The sequence below is a fragment of the Platichthys flesus genome, chromosome 1 (assembly GCF_949316205.1).
Source record: "Platichthys flesus chromosome 1, fPlaFle2.1, whole genome shotgun sequence".
Taxonomy (NCBI): domain Eukaryota; kingdom Metazoa; phylum Chordata; class Actinopteri; order Pleuronectiformes; family Pleuronectidae; genus Platichthys; species Platichthys flesus.
This window is the reverse complement of record NC_084945.1, coordinates 11,579,523-11,592,315: the sequence shown is the minus strand read 5'-3', so window position 1 is coordinate 11,592,315 and position 12,793 is coordinate 11,579,523. Positions and strand designations below refer to the sequence as shown.

At 41.9% G+C, this 12,793-nt stretch overlaps 1 protein-coding gene across 1 annotated transcript in view; it reads right to left on the bottom strand.

The window, feature by feature from the left end:
- syt7b (synaptotagmin VIIb) overlaps positions 1-12,793 on the bottom strand; it is an 89,312-nt gene that overhangs the window by 16,231 nt on the left and 60,288 nt on the right. The window contains exons 6-7 of the mRNA XM_062392987.1: positions 10,644-10,994; positions 5,662-5,784 (exon numbers count right to left, since the gene is read on the bottom strand). Of these exons, the coding sequence (XP_062248971.1) occupies positions 5,662-5,784; positions 10,644-10,994 (474 nt within the window). The remainder of the gene's footprint in view (positions 1-5,661; positions 5,785-10,643; positions 10,995-12,793) is intronic.

Genomic DNA, 12,793 nt, shown 5'->3' with positions numbered 1-12,793 from the left:
ACTCAGCAGCCACCCGCCTCAACACGCAGCCTAATACAACTAATGGAGCCGTCGGCAGTATTCGACCGGCATGATGTTCTTTGAATAGACTTCTGTTGCCTTTTCCTCCAGATTTATCCACAGGGAGTCGTTGGTGTCAATACCCCGCATTAAGTAAACATGTCGTGAAATAAAAAAACGCTTTAAAATATGTTAAATTACTTTTGAGAACACCAGCGTTTTTCTTTCTTTCTTGTGCTTCTCACTGTCACCTTCTCTGTGACGTCCCCTTCACTTTCCTTTCATGGGCTCCCTTAAATCAGCTCCCTGCCTGTAGCCACGAGGAGCGACCAGGCTGGATGGTAAATGAGCTCCAGACTCAGATCTGACAGGGTTTTTAAAAAGATGCCTCGTTTGTGCTGACCTACATCGCTTTTTCTCTCCAATCATCTTTCCTCCCAGGCCACTGCCGGCTCCAGAGGCTGCCGTGGGGACCAGTGGCCGGGGCCGGGAGAGTCATTATGGGAGGCTTGACTCACTTTGATTGCTGGCTCAAGTGCACGATTGAAAGAGTCGGATATGCCAGCTGATAAAGGGTGGCAACAACTTCCTGCTTGATTAATACTGTACCGTCCCGCATTGTGCAACTCAGCGAGTGCAGTGTCACATCAGTGCTGCCAAGATTAGAAGTTTGATTCCCACTGAGGCCGCAAGTGCCAGCGATGCACACGCCCATTGTTTGTGTGACAGCCTGCAACAAATGTCGTGTTCTGTTGGACAGTTTCGATTTTGAATATAAATCTATGTTAATAGCACAGCCGAACCCACAGCAGTGCTTAAATCATGATCAAATACATCAGTATCTGTTAATAACAAGTCATTTCTTAGTTGTGAATTAACAGGATCAACAAAAGTGCAGCTTTATGTTTTTGTGGAAACCTTCAGCGTGATCCACTCTTAGTTTGAACTTCCCATCATTGACAGTGTGTGTGGGCACAACACATTCTTGGCTTGGATTGAACAGAAGCACTCGTTGATGTTTCAGAAACTGCTGCACATTTTGCAGCTTCTACGAACTCAACATTGTGAATGGAGGTTGTCTGGGGCCAGTGAGCTCTTCTGGGTTTATTCAGATTTATTTTCCTGTAGCATCAAATCTCCACGCTCATTAAGATGGAGCTCTGCCATCCAACAACAGCTTTCCGAGATAATAAAAACACAAAAAGCTTCGGAGCTTGCATCATAGAGATCTGCAGGTGGGTGATTAGGTCCAGTCCACCTCTGTGACCCTGACTTTTAACAAGAATCTCCATGTAAGAGGTTAAAGGACCATTCATGTTGAACACACTGAGTAATAATAAAACACAGGCTTTGTCTGGAGTGAACAGATCAGCTAGAATGAAAATGTGTCCCTCTACGACAGTATAATTAACTGTGATCACAACATTGGAGTTTAAGGGGATTTGATCTCTGGGATGTAATAAACACAAGGCAGCTTTTGTAGACAAGAGTTAAAGCTCCAGCGGTATCCCAAATCACAGATTAAACATGAAAGCACTTACACAACACAACACAACACGCTAGCGATATCGAACTCTGCAACTTTGTTCAGCGGCGGTTTTCCTGGATCTCCACCACCTCAGCACATGTGAATCAGATGTAATTGAATAAAACTGTCTGTGCAAGTATCTCCGATTTCAAATGAGTGGCAGCAGGTAAAAATAGATCAGACCTCATGTTACAAGCTTTGATGAGCAGCTCCCTGCAGCCGAGTGTACACAGCCACAGTATCTACCTGTATATCACCACAGACTCATCGGCTGTAAACTCGTATTCTGTACGAGTATACAAATCAGACATCATTTCGTTTATGTAATGAGGGATACAACTTCTCTCTTTCATGAGTTTCATCAGAGTCCTCTCTACCCTCATTACCATTCCTGACAGAGCCGCTGCAATGTAGATGGATTACTGATTAAATCCTAAAAACACAGTAAAGCTGCAGCAATATTTTTATACTAACAATGAATCAAAAGATTCTGCATACTGTCAAATAACTGTGCAGATCTCATTAGAGCTGTTTCGCCTCTTTTAGCTCAATGATTGGGTTTTACAGCACACACATTTCGGAGTTTGGTTCGGTCTCTCTGCTCACACCAACCTTATCTCCAGAAGCAACTATTACAAAATACCTGCTCCAAACCACTTATCACAAGCTGGTAGATGCGATGGATCAATAAAGGAATAAGCCTCTTTCACGTGCACTGGACAAATTATCCAACGCAAATGTCAGTTGCTACGGAAATTCTCTTGAGTTTTTACTATGGTGGCTGTCTGAGTAAGCCCATGAGCATAAGCATGAGAATGTAGCAGGATAAAGTCACCGTGAGAGTGTGAGCATGTTGATCCTCTTTCTAACAAACGACAGATACAAAAGTGGAAGAAAAAAAAAGAGAATTATGTCTAGATGAAAAGTGCCCTTCACGTAGAAGACGCAGACAATCTCGACTTGGAAATACGACAAGATTCGAGAGCTTTTGGTGAAAAGTGCAGACAACGGTTTTGTTATGCTTGAAACAATCACACATGATATCCTTAGCAAACTTTATGTTTTATGTCCTGACTCCTGCACGTTCAACACATCAAATGGGAGAGGCCATAGAACGTCAGGACCCAACTATCTTCATTTCTTAAAACGGCTATATTATCCTCAGGAGCTGGTGGAGACCAAAACAGAGCGAAAAGGAGGTAAATGCTGGACTTGCATTCTTCAGAGACAAACGCAGCACTAAATAAATGCCAATGTTTAAATGTAGTTGTGTTAACAGGCAAATGTTTGCAACATGTTTACCATAAGGGGCGGTGGTCTAGTGGCAGAAACTTGGACTATGGGCAGAGAAGGTCTGTGGTTCATCTCTGGTTCGACTCCACGGAGAGACAACAAAAGACGAACCTGGATTGATCTGTCCAAAAATCCAAGAGTCTCCCTACGCTGTCTAGTGCCCCTGAGCAAGGCACCTTACTCCCCCAACATCTGCTCCCCGAGCGCTGTACATGGTCGCTCACTGCTCTGTGTGTCCTGCACCAGATGGGTCAAAAGCAGAGGTTAAATTTCCCTACCTGCATGAGTGTGTCTGTGCATGTCTGTGCATGTGTTTGGGACTAATAAATGCATCTTAATCTTAATCTTAATAAGGATGCAATTGTTATGTTTTGAGTTTGATGTGCTGCCCCCAAGTGTCCAAAAAGTTTATTGAAACCAGTAATTTCAAATGTGAAATATATAAAAGCTGTTGAACGGGGACAGGGCGCTACTTGGTCTTCTTGTTTACTGTCCGTATTTAGAAGGGCTGTCAGAACAAAAATAGATCTGACCTAATACACAGTGCACACAGCTTTTGTTTTTATCCTATTCTTTCCCCTTTCCTCCAGATTTGGTCTTTGTAGATATTTGTGCTGCGAGCTGTATTTGATTTCATTAATAAACCAAGGGAATCTGAGATCTCTATGGGATGTTCTATTTTTATCATGTAGCATATCTATCTAGAAAGCTAAGAGCAAAGGTTTCCCACTCTTTCTTCTGTGTCTCTCCCACTGTCTGACAGCATCTTGTCTTGTCACATATATTCTTTCCGGGATCCTCCTGTTCCATTGTTCTCAGTCTACTGGGCTCCGTGAAAACAGCCGGGAGCAAGGCGGGAGACGAGTACAAGGGGCTTACGGGGTAACTATACAGACAGAGAGATGGGAGAGATGGACAGAAATGATGATGGAGAGCTGTTATTAGGTGAGGAAGGACACTAGACGACTTGGCCCACGCGACCCCTTGGGGTAGAGGCTCACTGGCTGCCTGTGATTAGAGTTGGGTGCCTGACAGAGCTCCACACAGAGAGACGGCAAGCAGATGACGGGGGGGACGAGGGGTAAGCTGGTCCACATCCCCTGACTGAACCCTCGACGTTTTTTTAATTACATTTTAAAAGCATAAAAAAGGATCATAATAGCTGCAAGAACAACATAAAGAAGACAAATTTATTATGTCTTTTTCTTCCAAGAGAGCTATTTTTCACCGACCACAAATTCACAGATGACCTACTTAGAACAGCACACTCTGAGGCAACTGCAGGAAGCTTTTGAGACAATCTTCTAAGTTCTTGAAATTTAAAAAAAGAAGCATTTCTAAAAGAATCCTACACAAATGTATGTAGGATTATGTGTCAAAAGAGCGGGTTAAACACTTTATCCCTCAGTCATTCGGACGTTGATAAGAGGGCAGCATGTTTAGTCATTTGTTAAGCAGCTGAGAGACTGTGTTCGTCTCTGAAAGCCGCTGTGAGATCACTGGTGGATGAGAGGTTAGCATATTTTTAGACAAGTGTTTCATGCGAGGAACTTTACTTCTAAATAATGAGGACGCCCTTTTTTCCGTGCCTACGACTCAAAGATCAAAGCTCTAGCGAAGAACTGCAGAGGAGCAGATTTACAAAGGTCTGGGTGGAGAAGACACGCAAGATGGGAGAGAGGGACCGGAAATGTGAAGCTGGAAAGAAAAATTGGAGAAAACATATAATGACAGGAAGAGGAAATCAAACAGAGGATAAAAAAATACTGAGTCTGAGTTTTTAGTTGAGTGTAAATCATAGAACAACAGATTGGTGGAGAGACTGGGAAACTAAACTGATGTAACTCTTAGTGTGATGTCATGTCATCTGTATTATGTATTTATTATATGTCTTTTAAATAAATAATGACATGAACAGTCGATCACATGTGGTGGAAGAGAAGGCTTCAGAAAACCAAACTGTTAACTAGTAAGTAGGGAAAGGGTTGCCCTCTAAAATCAGTGTTCTAATTCTTGGCCTCAGCCCTTTTATCAATTCATTTGATATTAATGTGAGTGAAATATCTTATCACATGTCATCAATAATTATTAATGTCTGAGGAAGAAAAAATTGCCAAGAAGTGTAGGCAAACAGTAGTTAGGAGCTAGGTCCTGACTTCTTAAATTCTACAAGGGTATTAAAACTGCAGCCGGTCATTTCTGTTTTACCTTTTTGTGATAGTCCTTTAAATAGAATAAAAAAATAGCCAAATAGCTAGCCTATTTTCCCTTTTTTTGTTTGGTTAGTCACACACGAAGCCATTATAAAGATGGACGACACTTCCTCCCAGTATCAAGAAATTAAGCCAAAATATCTTGGATACGAAGGCAGCCATCTTGCGCATTTGGATTCTGCACAGTAGCGATTAGGAGACAGATTCTGAGTCGACACAGATCCTGTCGACACACACGCTCTGCATGCTTCACAAATCATGAGTAAGTCTCAGCTGTCAATCATGAACTTTACCTCATTTTAACTAACTAACTGATTAAAATCTTACCATTAAAACTGAGCACTTGAACATACAACTTCTTTGAGAGAAATGCATTTGACTTTTTATTGTGGTCCAGCCCCATTAACTAACATGGAGGAGGCTGGGTGTAGGGCCTGTACTGCAGCCAGCCACCAGGTGGTGATCGAGACACTTTGGCTTCACTTATGGGAGCTGCCTTGTCGTTCATCTTTATGTACAGTCTATGGTCACAGAGACAAACAGCCCCGGCAAGCAGCCACTTGTTTTGTTTTTGCTCCTAACTAATCACACCCCCTTCATTATTCTTCTCTCCGTTTCTCTCATTACCTCTTTTCTGGTGTGGTTTCATTTTCTTGGCTGGCTGGCGCTTCCTGTAGATCTGGGAGGTTGGCAAAGTCATCCTGTTCAGCCAGCCCGATAGCTAGAGACAGAACAACCATCTTCCCCTCGCTGGACACAAAGACAAACACAACACAGACACCTCACAGGTATGTAGACAAATAGGTACACAAATACTCAAGCATACACATCAAAACAACACAACAAAAGGCAGTTACACAACCACAGGCGGCACACATTCATTTCATGTACAAAGAGAAAGGGGGAGAGAGGCGGTAGACTGTTGTGAGGACACTATTTCACTTTAACAAATGCTCAGTCTTTACTTTACATTGGAGCCAATCTCAACCACACCACTTTGCCGTGGAGTGAGAACACAACACAGACTTCATTCATCTAACACTCCAGCAACACTTCAAAACATGCATCTCTACTCCTCCATTTAGTTTCTCACAGATGACTTAACATCACTGAACTTTATCATTTTCCAAACAGGGAGTAACACAGGATTTTTTTGGTTTATTGGATTTGGAGAAAAAAAACATAAAAGCTATAAACATGAACCTACATCAGTATATGATTTTGCATTTCATTGTATAATGCATCTAATGCATTTTGCTTTCTCTCTCAGTAATAACTCCTGCATGTTAAGTTAGTGTGCAGGATTATGCTAAAAAAACTAAATTTTGTGGAGGGGTGGGGCATGGTCGAGGAAGGAACACTCAAAATTATGTCTGGATCTGGAGGAATTTTGTCTGCAAGATCTCTTTGATTTCTACAAGAATAATTCATGAATCTTATTGACAAAAATCTGACGTGCTTCCGGGACTGATATTTATGAGTGTTGTGAATTTAAATGTGGTTTCATAAGGGGACTACTGGGGCTATTCTACTTTCAGCTGTGGATCGAGGACTGGCACGGAACTCTGATGCGCATATTTCAACAATTGCTTAATTAAAGACGTTAAAGGTAACCAGCAAGCGTTAGGGCATTATATTATACGTATTGCAGTATTGTCTTAGTCTACAATTATATTCATATATCAGACAAAATAATCCGCCATTTCCACAATCATCTCCCTTACACAAATAACTAAAGCACAATCCTCAGCCATCTGACTTGTTTCTCATCATTTATATCTTAGTAAATTTGAAGTGAAGAAAAGTATCTGTGCTGTTATTTTTCTTTTCCATTTTACAAGGTTGAGAGTGTGCCATTAAAAGCAATCCAATTGAATTAGAACATATTCTTATTCACAGGCTCTGGATAATGAGCAGTGCCTATGATTACTTAATGTACTTTATGCTGTACCATTAGCATGAGTGCAAGGAGAGACCAATGGCTTTGGTGTCAGTCTATTTGACAAACGCTGAATTAATTCTCTCTTCAGCTACTTAACGCTGACCTGATGCCGCATGGATCATATTAGAATATGTGCACCTCTAATATTTATTGTTTCATAGTGTCTAATTAAAATACAAGAGATATTCATCATCTGTGACCCTATTACATATGACCGTTTATAAAATCCATACGGTGCTTTTGCTCACAATTCATCATCAAATATATGAGGTTAAACAATGCATCAGTAAGGAGTGTGAGCTTTTTCAAGCACTAGGGAGCATTCAATGTCTTTTTATCCACTCCAGAAATGGTTGTCATTAAAGGTTTTTAAATAAAATGAGCATCATTAGCAGGGAGGTAGAGGATCACTATTACCTCCATGACTTCATCATCATACATTATCTGGACCAAAGAAAAGAAAAAGTGTATAAATATATGAGCAAAAGCCTCAAAAAGAAGGGTATGAATCATTTCAGAGAGAAAATAAGAGGTAATTGAGATGACATGCATACAAAATCTGGAGAAAAGTGAAGGAAAACCAAGAGAATGGAAGAGGCCATGAAAAAAACCTGCAACAAAAACATATAATAAATACACAGCTGGTATTCTTCCTCCAAAAGTGCCTGAAGTAAATTACATCTCACTAAAGTGCCGAGAATTCAAGAGGCCAAACTAACAGTGACCTTAACGAATGAACGTTTGCCCACAACCAACCTTGAAATTCAAAGTCTCAAAAAAACAACCCACATACAGACACATGTTACACATAATTCTTGGTCCTCATACGTTTTTCTCTGGCTCTACTGAGTCCTTTTCCACCTCAGCTTCTAACACTGCACGCTGCTCCAAGGACAGCCTTTCTGCATCGTCGTTGCCACAGTAATTTCTCAAAGAGCTATTCCACCCTGATTTTTCCTCTTACATCCTTTAAAACCTAAATATTTCATTATGAAAGGAGGTTTTGCCTGATTTTCACTTTCATTTTGCCGTGACTGGAAAGTCAGTTTCACAAGGTGATGAGAGGTGGATCCTAATGTAATCACAGAGATTGTTATAAACTTGCGATATGAAAAAGTTATCTGAATTGAATGTGACAAATTAAATCCATCTATCTTGAAGACTAATTGGGCACAAACATGAACAAACTTCCAATGGATTAAAAAGTTGAAATTCATTTTTGTCCTCTGTTTAATAAAGCATGGTATTTCCAAGTTACATCCATTTCACTTTCATTCCTGTATGTCATACAACTTTGGATCCTATTTTGGATCCTATTGAAAAAGTCTGATTGGACATTGCTGGGTGCACAAATCTATGTACTCTTCTGATTTGGCAAAATGTCATGTTGGAAAGTCCCAAAAATAAAAAAGCGGTGATAAGCAACTGCAAGACTTCAGTTTCGAGGAGTGGCAGGACTGTTACCAGTTAAATAAAAGCAATTTGTCAAACAACAATCATAGCATCATGACTTCCATAAAGGGTAGGTAGCATGCAGCTGTCAAAATTTGCTCTATAATATATAATAAGCTACAATTTTTTCAGGTATGGAATCGGTGATCATATTGACTGAGACGCAAAATCCATTTATCATGAAAAGTATCTGGAAGGGAAAAATGGCATCTTCACATTTCCTCTATTTCCCCGGCCTGCATGTTATTTCTGTAGTGCTGAACAAAATCGACAAACAAGCTGAACACGTTAGCTCTTTAGCGAAAGTGACCCACAGGGGATGTGTAAACACCACCAACATGAGGCTCATCGATCAGGTGAATGGATTTGTATCTTTGACCACAAAAGATGGAGGTCCCTGAAATCATTACCCTACATCAGTTCCATTCGTCTGAAATATACAGTGTGGTGGCTCAGTATCCATGTGGTGTAACACGTGGAAGGTAAAACTGCTGCATTTGGTTGTTCATACCCCATTGATGCACAACATCCCCCCTGCCCACAGTGTCGGCCCCTCCAGGGTCCACAGCTGACGAACAGTTGACAATGGGTGATGCCATCCCATTTATATACATGTGCCCATCTTTCTTTGAACGGTGATTCACATAGGCAGGGATGTCGATGGCCTCGAGACACTATTAAAGGGGAGGACATGCAAAAAATACAGGAGCGTATAGCTGTGTGTGGATGTGTGTGAGTGTCTGTGCTCGTGGTCAGGAGGGGAGTGGGCGTTTACGTGAAGCTGCTATGTAGAGCACATAATCCGTAATCTGTCATTCTAGTCAAATGGAGGAAGAGATGCTCTGTGTGCTCTGTACCTCATACAATTAGCCGATCTATTCACTGCTGAATGAATCCGAAAACAACGATGATGACCTTGGTAACTGTCGTGTGAAAGGACAATCTTTTTGATCCATGGTGGGTAATTTTTAAGGTGTTTCATTTTTGTAATATTTATCAGTCTATAAAGGTAAAACTAAGTTATCAAGAGAGTTTCAAAGAACAATTTTGAGGTAATTGAACTGCACAAGAACATTTTAATTTCATACCACTTTGTAGTTTCACTTCACAACATTAACTGACACAGTTTAGTCAGCATTAACTTTAAATCAGAGCTGCGGACTCTATCAAATGACTTAAAATGATAAAAGTCTTGCAACTCCACTTGGGCACTTACACCGGTGCCTTGTGACTTGGACACGAGCCTGTTGTCTTAAAAATAGTCAAACCTCATATCAATCATAAAGTTTGAAATGGACCAAAAACAATGCGGAAAGAACTGTTCTCTGAATCAGAAAATATTAACACCAGTCATTATATAAGCAAGTCAACACTTGATTCCTCATAATCCCCACATCCAGGACAATGTTAATAAGTGGGAAAGAATATAGCAAAGAAAATGTCATTCGCATCCAAAAACTACGACGTGCTTACCAAAAAACTAATCGCAGTACAAGTGGCTGTAAAATACAGACTAAAAACAGAACATCTAAATTTGTTCAATATTTGAAGTATGAGCGGTGAGCCCAGGATTATATTAAAATACTCAGGGAGCTAGTGCTTAGCTAACCTTAGCTAACGGTGCACAAAAATAACTTGTTTAAAAAGACACGTATGTAGCGGAATCCCTCTCAACTCGTACACATGGCTACAAGCTTGCTATGGCTAATGTTACTGCAGCAAACTAAAAAGGCAACGTAATGTTAGCATAAACTCCCTTTCATGAAAATTACTTCTTTCTGTTGAATTAGCGTATAAGTTGATGGGCATTGAACAGTCTGTGTAAAAGATGTATATACAGGGTATGTACAATGTAGGTACAATCACAATAGTCTAATGTTAGCTTGCTATGTCTTATCATGGGATAGCTTTACCCTGTAAAGATTGACATTACAGGGTTAGGGTTAGCCAACAATGTAATAAAGAGTAGGTTTATCCATGTGAGTAGATAATGCACCCAAACTACAGCACAGCCTCCAAAATGGCAACTGAGCTGAATCAACACCTCTTAAAAACTGTTTCATAAGAAAATGAGGGTAGGCTTTAGTGCAGGGATGTTAGCATGCAGTGAGCAGGTAGGCAAGTGAGCTGTGTCGACCCTAGAAACTTCAAAATAAAGTCAGTAATGCAACATACATTGTCCATATGTATTTCAGACAAACGTCATGACACTTACAAGAACGACTTGACGTCCAGCCCTCTGTTCCGGATCTGCTCCATCATGTGATCCCAGCTGCCCGGATTGGACCTTGACCGGCCTGCCCCTCCTCCTCCTCTGTGACGGGAGGCTCCAGCCGGACTCCCCCGGACCCCCCGCGGGCCCCCACGGTGGCCTCCGCCGCCTGGGCCTGTGTGAAGCTGGCCCAGGCTCTGTGATGTGACTGGGGGGTCGTTGGGACCCGGAGGGGGCTGGTGAGTGAGGGGCTGTTGGAGGCTCTGCTGCCGGACGAGGGGCCGAGGGCGAGCCACGGCCGAGGATGGGATGTGCTCCAAGGTGGACGCAGATGAGAGGGAGGCATCCCCGAAACTGAGCAGACACACGGGAGCAGCAGACAAAGAGGTGGACACCACAAGGCAGAAATCAGAGTTAGAGATAACCTTTTTGATAGGGGACAGGGCAGGAGGTTTAGCAAGCATTTAGAAAGAATGAAAGTATGAAAAAGTTGGTCACACACGACGATATTGATATTGAAAAATGGCGAGAAAGAAAAGCAAATATTAAAAGGTGTAAAAAATAGTGTTTGCATCCAAAACAAACAAAGTGAAAGTGAAAGAAAGAAAATAAAGAAGAACAGAGTTGTCAAAAAGCTCTTGATAACTGTGGAACATCTGTTTCAAAGTAATTGTTTAGGATTTGGAGATGATGCCAGCTTATGGGTATATGAATGGGCAAGCGTGTAATGTGTAAACAATCAATTATTCTTCCAAACGGCAGTAAAACCAAACCTGAAGCTGAGGTTAAGCGTCGCTGTGGCTTCATTTGAATCTGCTCTAGATTGTTGCTGTACGTGACGTCTCTCCCCAATCAGCCCTGACCTACTTCTACCTTCTTGCCTTGTTGCCTTTTACGTCCACCAGTCCGTCTCCAAGGTCCTATTTGCTCCTGCTGTTTCCCCCTCCCTCTCTCCCCTCTACCTTTGTGCTTCCCGAGCTCAGCTGCTCGCCATCACTTCTGTCCATCTCCTCGGGCCATTCATCTTTTCGTCACCCTCAGCCCTCCCATCAATCTATCTCCACACCACCTCAAATCACCGTGCTGTAGGTCTGCTCCCTAATTACCGGTCTGCTACTCTTACAATCATGTAATAGTGCTTCACCCCTTATCCTCCCCTCAATCACTGGCCTGCCTGATGACTGTAAGCTTGTGCTGAACAGCTCTGTCTGGAGCTAATGCTGTGAGGGAGGATTTACTGCCGGGGGCCTGAGTTGTGTTCGCAGCTCTCCTCAATATTAACTTGGCTCTCACTCTGCTGGCGAGCGAGGAGACTTGCCCCCTGAGCAGCAGAGTAAAGCTGTAAATAAAAGAAAGAGCTAATATTCATGCACTCATGCAGGCTTTTTCTCATACATGCACACATGCTAACAGAGTGCACACCATTAGAGGTCTTTCCTGAGGATAGGCTTTGATGAGAATGTTAACTAATCTCTACAAATAATGTGAAGTAACATATTTCTTTTCGTTTCTCGTTTTGTTTCAAAGTGTAAAGGTTGCCAGTTAATGTTTTACTTTATTTTCTGCAGAGACAAAAGTAGAGTAGAAGTCAAAGAACTACGATTAGACTCCTGTTTCATAAAAAACTAAAGAAAGTTATATCATGAAGTCTACTACCACTAGATGTAGCATGAACAGTGGTTACCCAGCCGAGGCACGATCGGGACCTGTTGGGGCAGCCCTGAATCTTTTGAAATGACATGTGGGTTCAGGTCGGGTCGAGCATGTTGGCAAGGCAGATTTTTTACACTGCAAATAATTGGTGAAACAAGCAAGTTTGTAACCATGTGTATTATAGACAGAGTAACACACACGGAGTGCAGCTTCCACAAAGCGCATTGGGCTCGGGACGGGTTCCGACAAAAAGATGTGACCCAAGCCACAGTCCACACCAGCACCAGCATCTCAAGCAGAAAAAACCCTGCTTGGTTGGCCACACCCCCCATCTCTCTTTGTGTTCTCATCTGTGCTGCAGAACCAGTTAAATTGGACCCAAAAACTAAACCAGGAGCTCAACTGAATATTGTTATCATGTCTACCGCAGAGCCAACCAAATAAATAATCCAGTCAGGCAGACGGGTTATAACGAGATGTTGTGTCCATGTCAGAGCCTC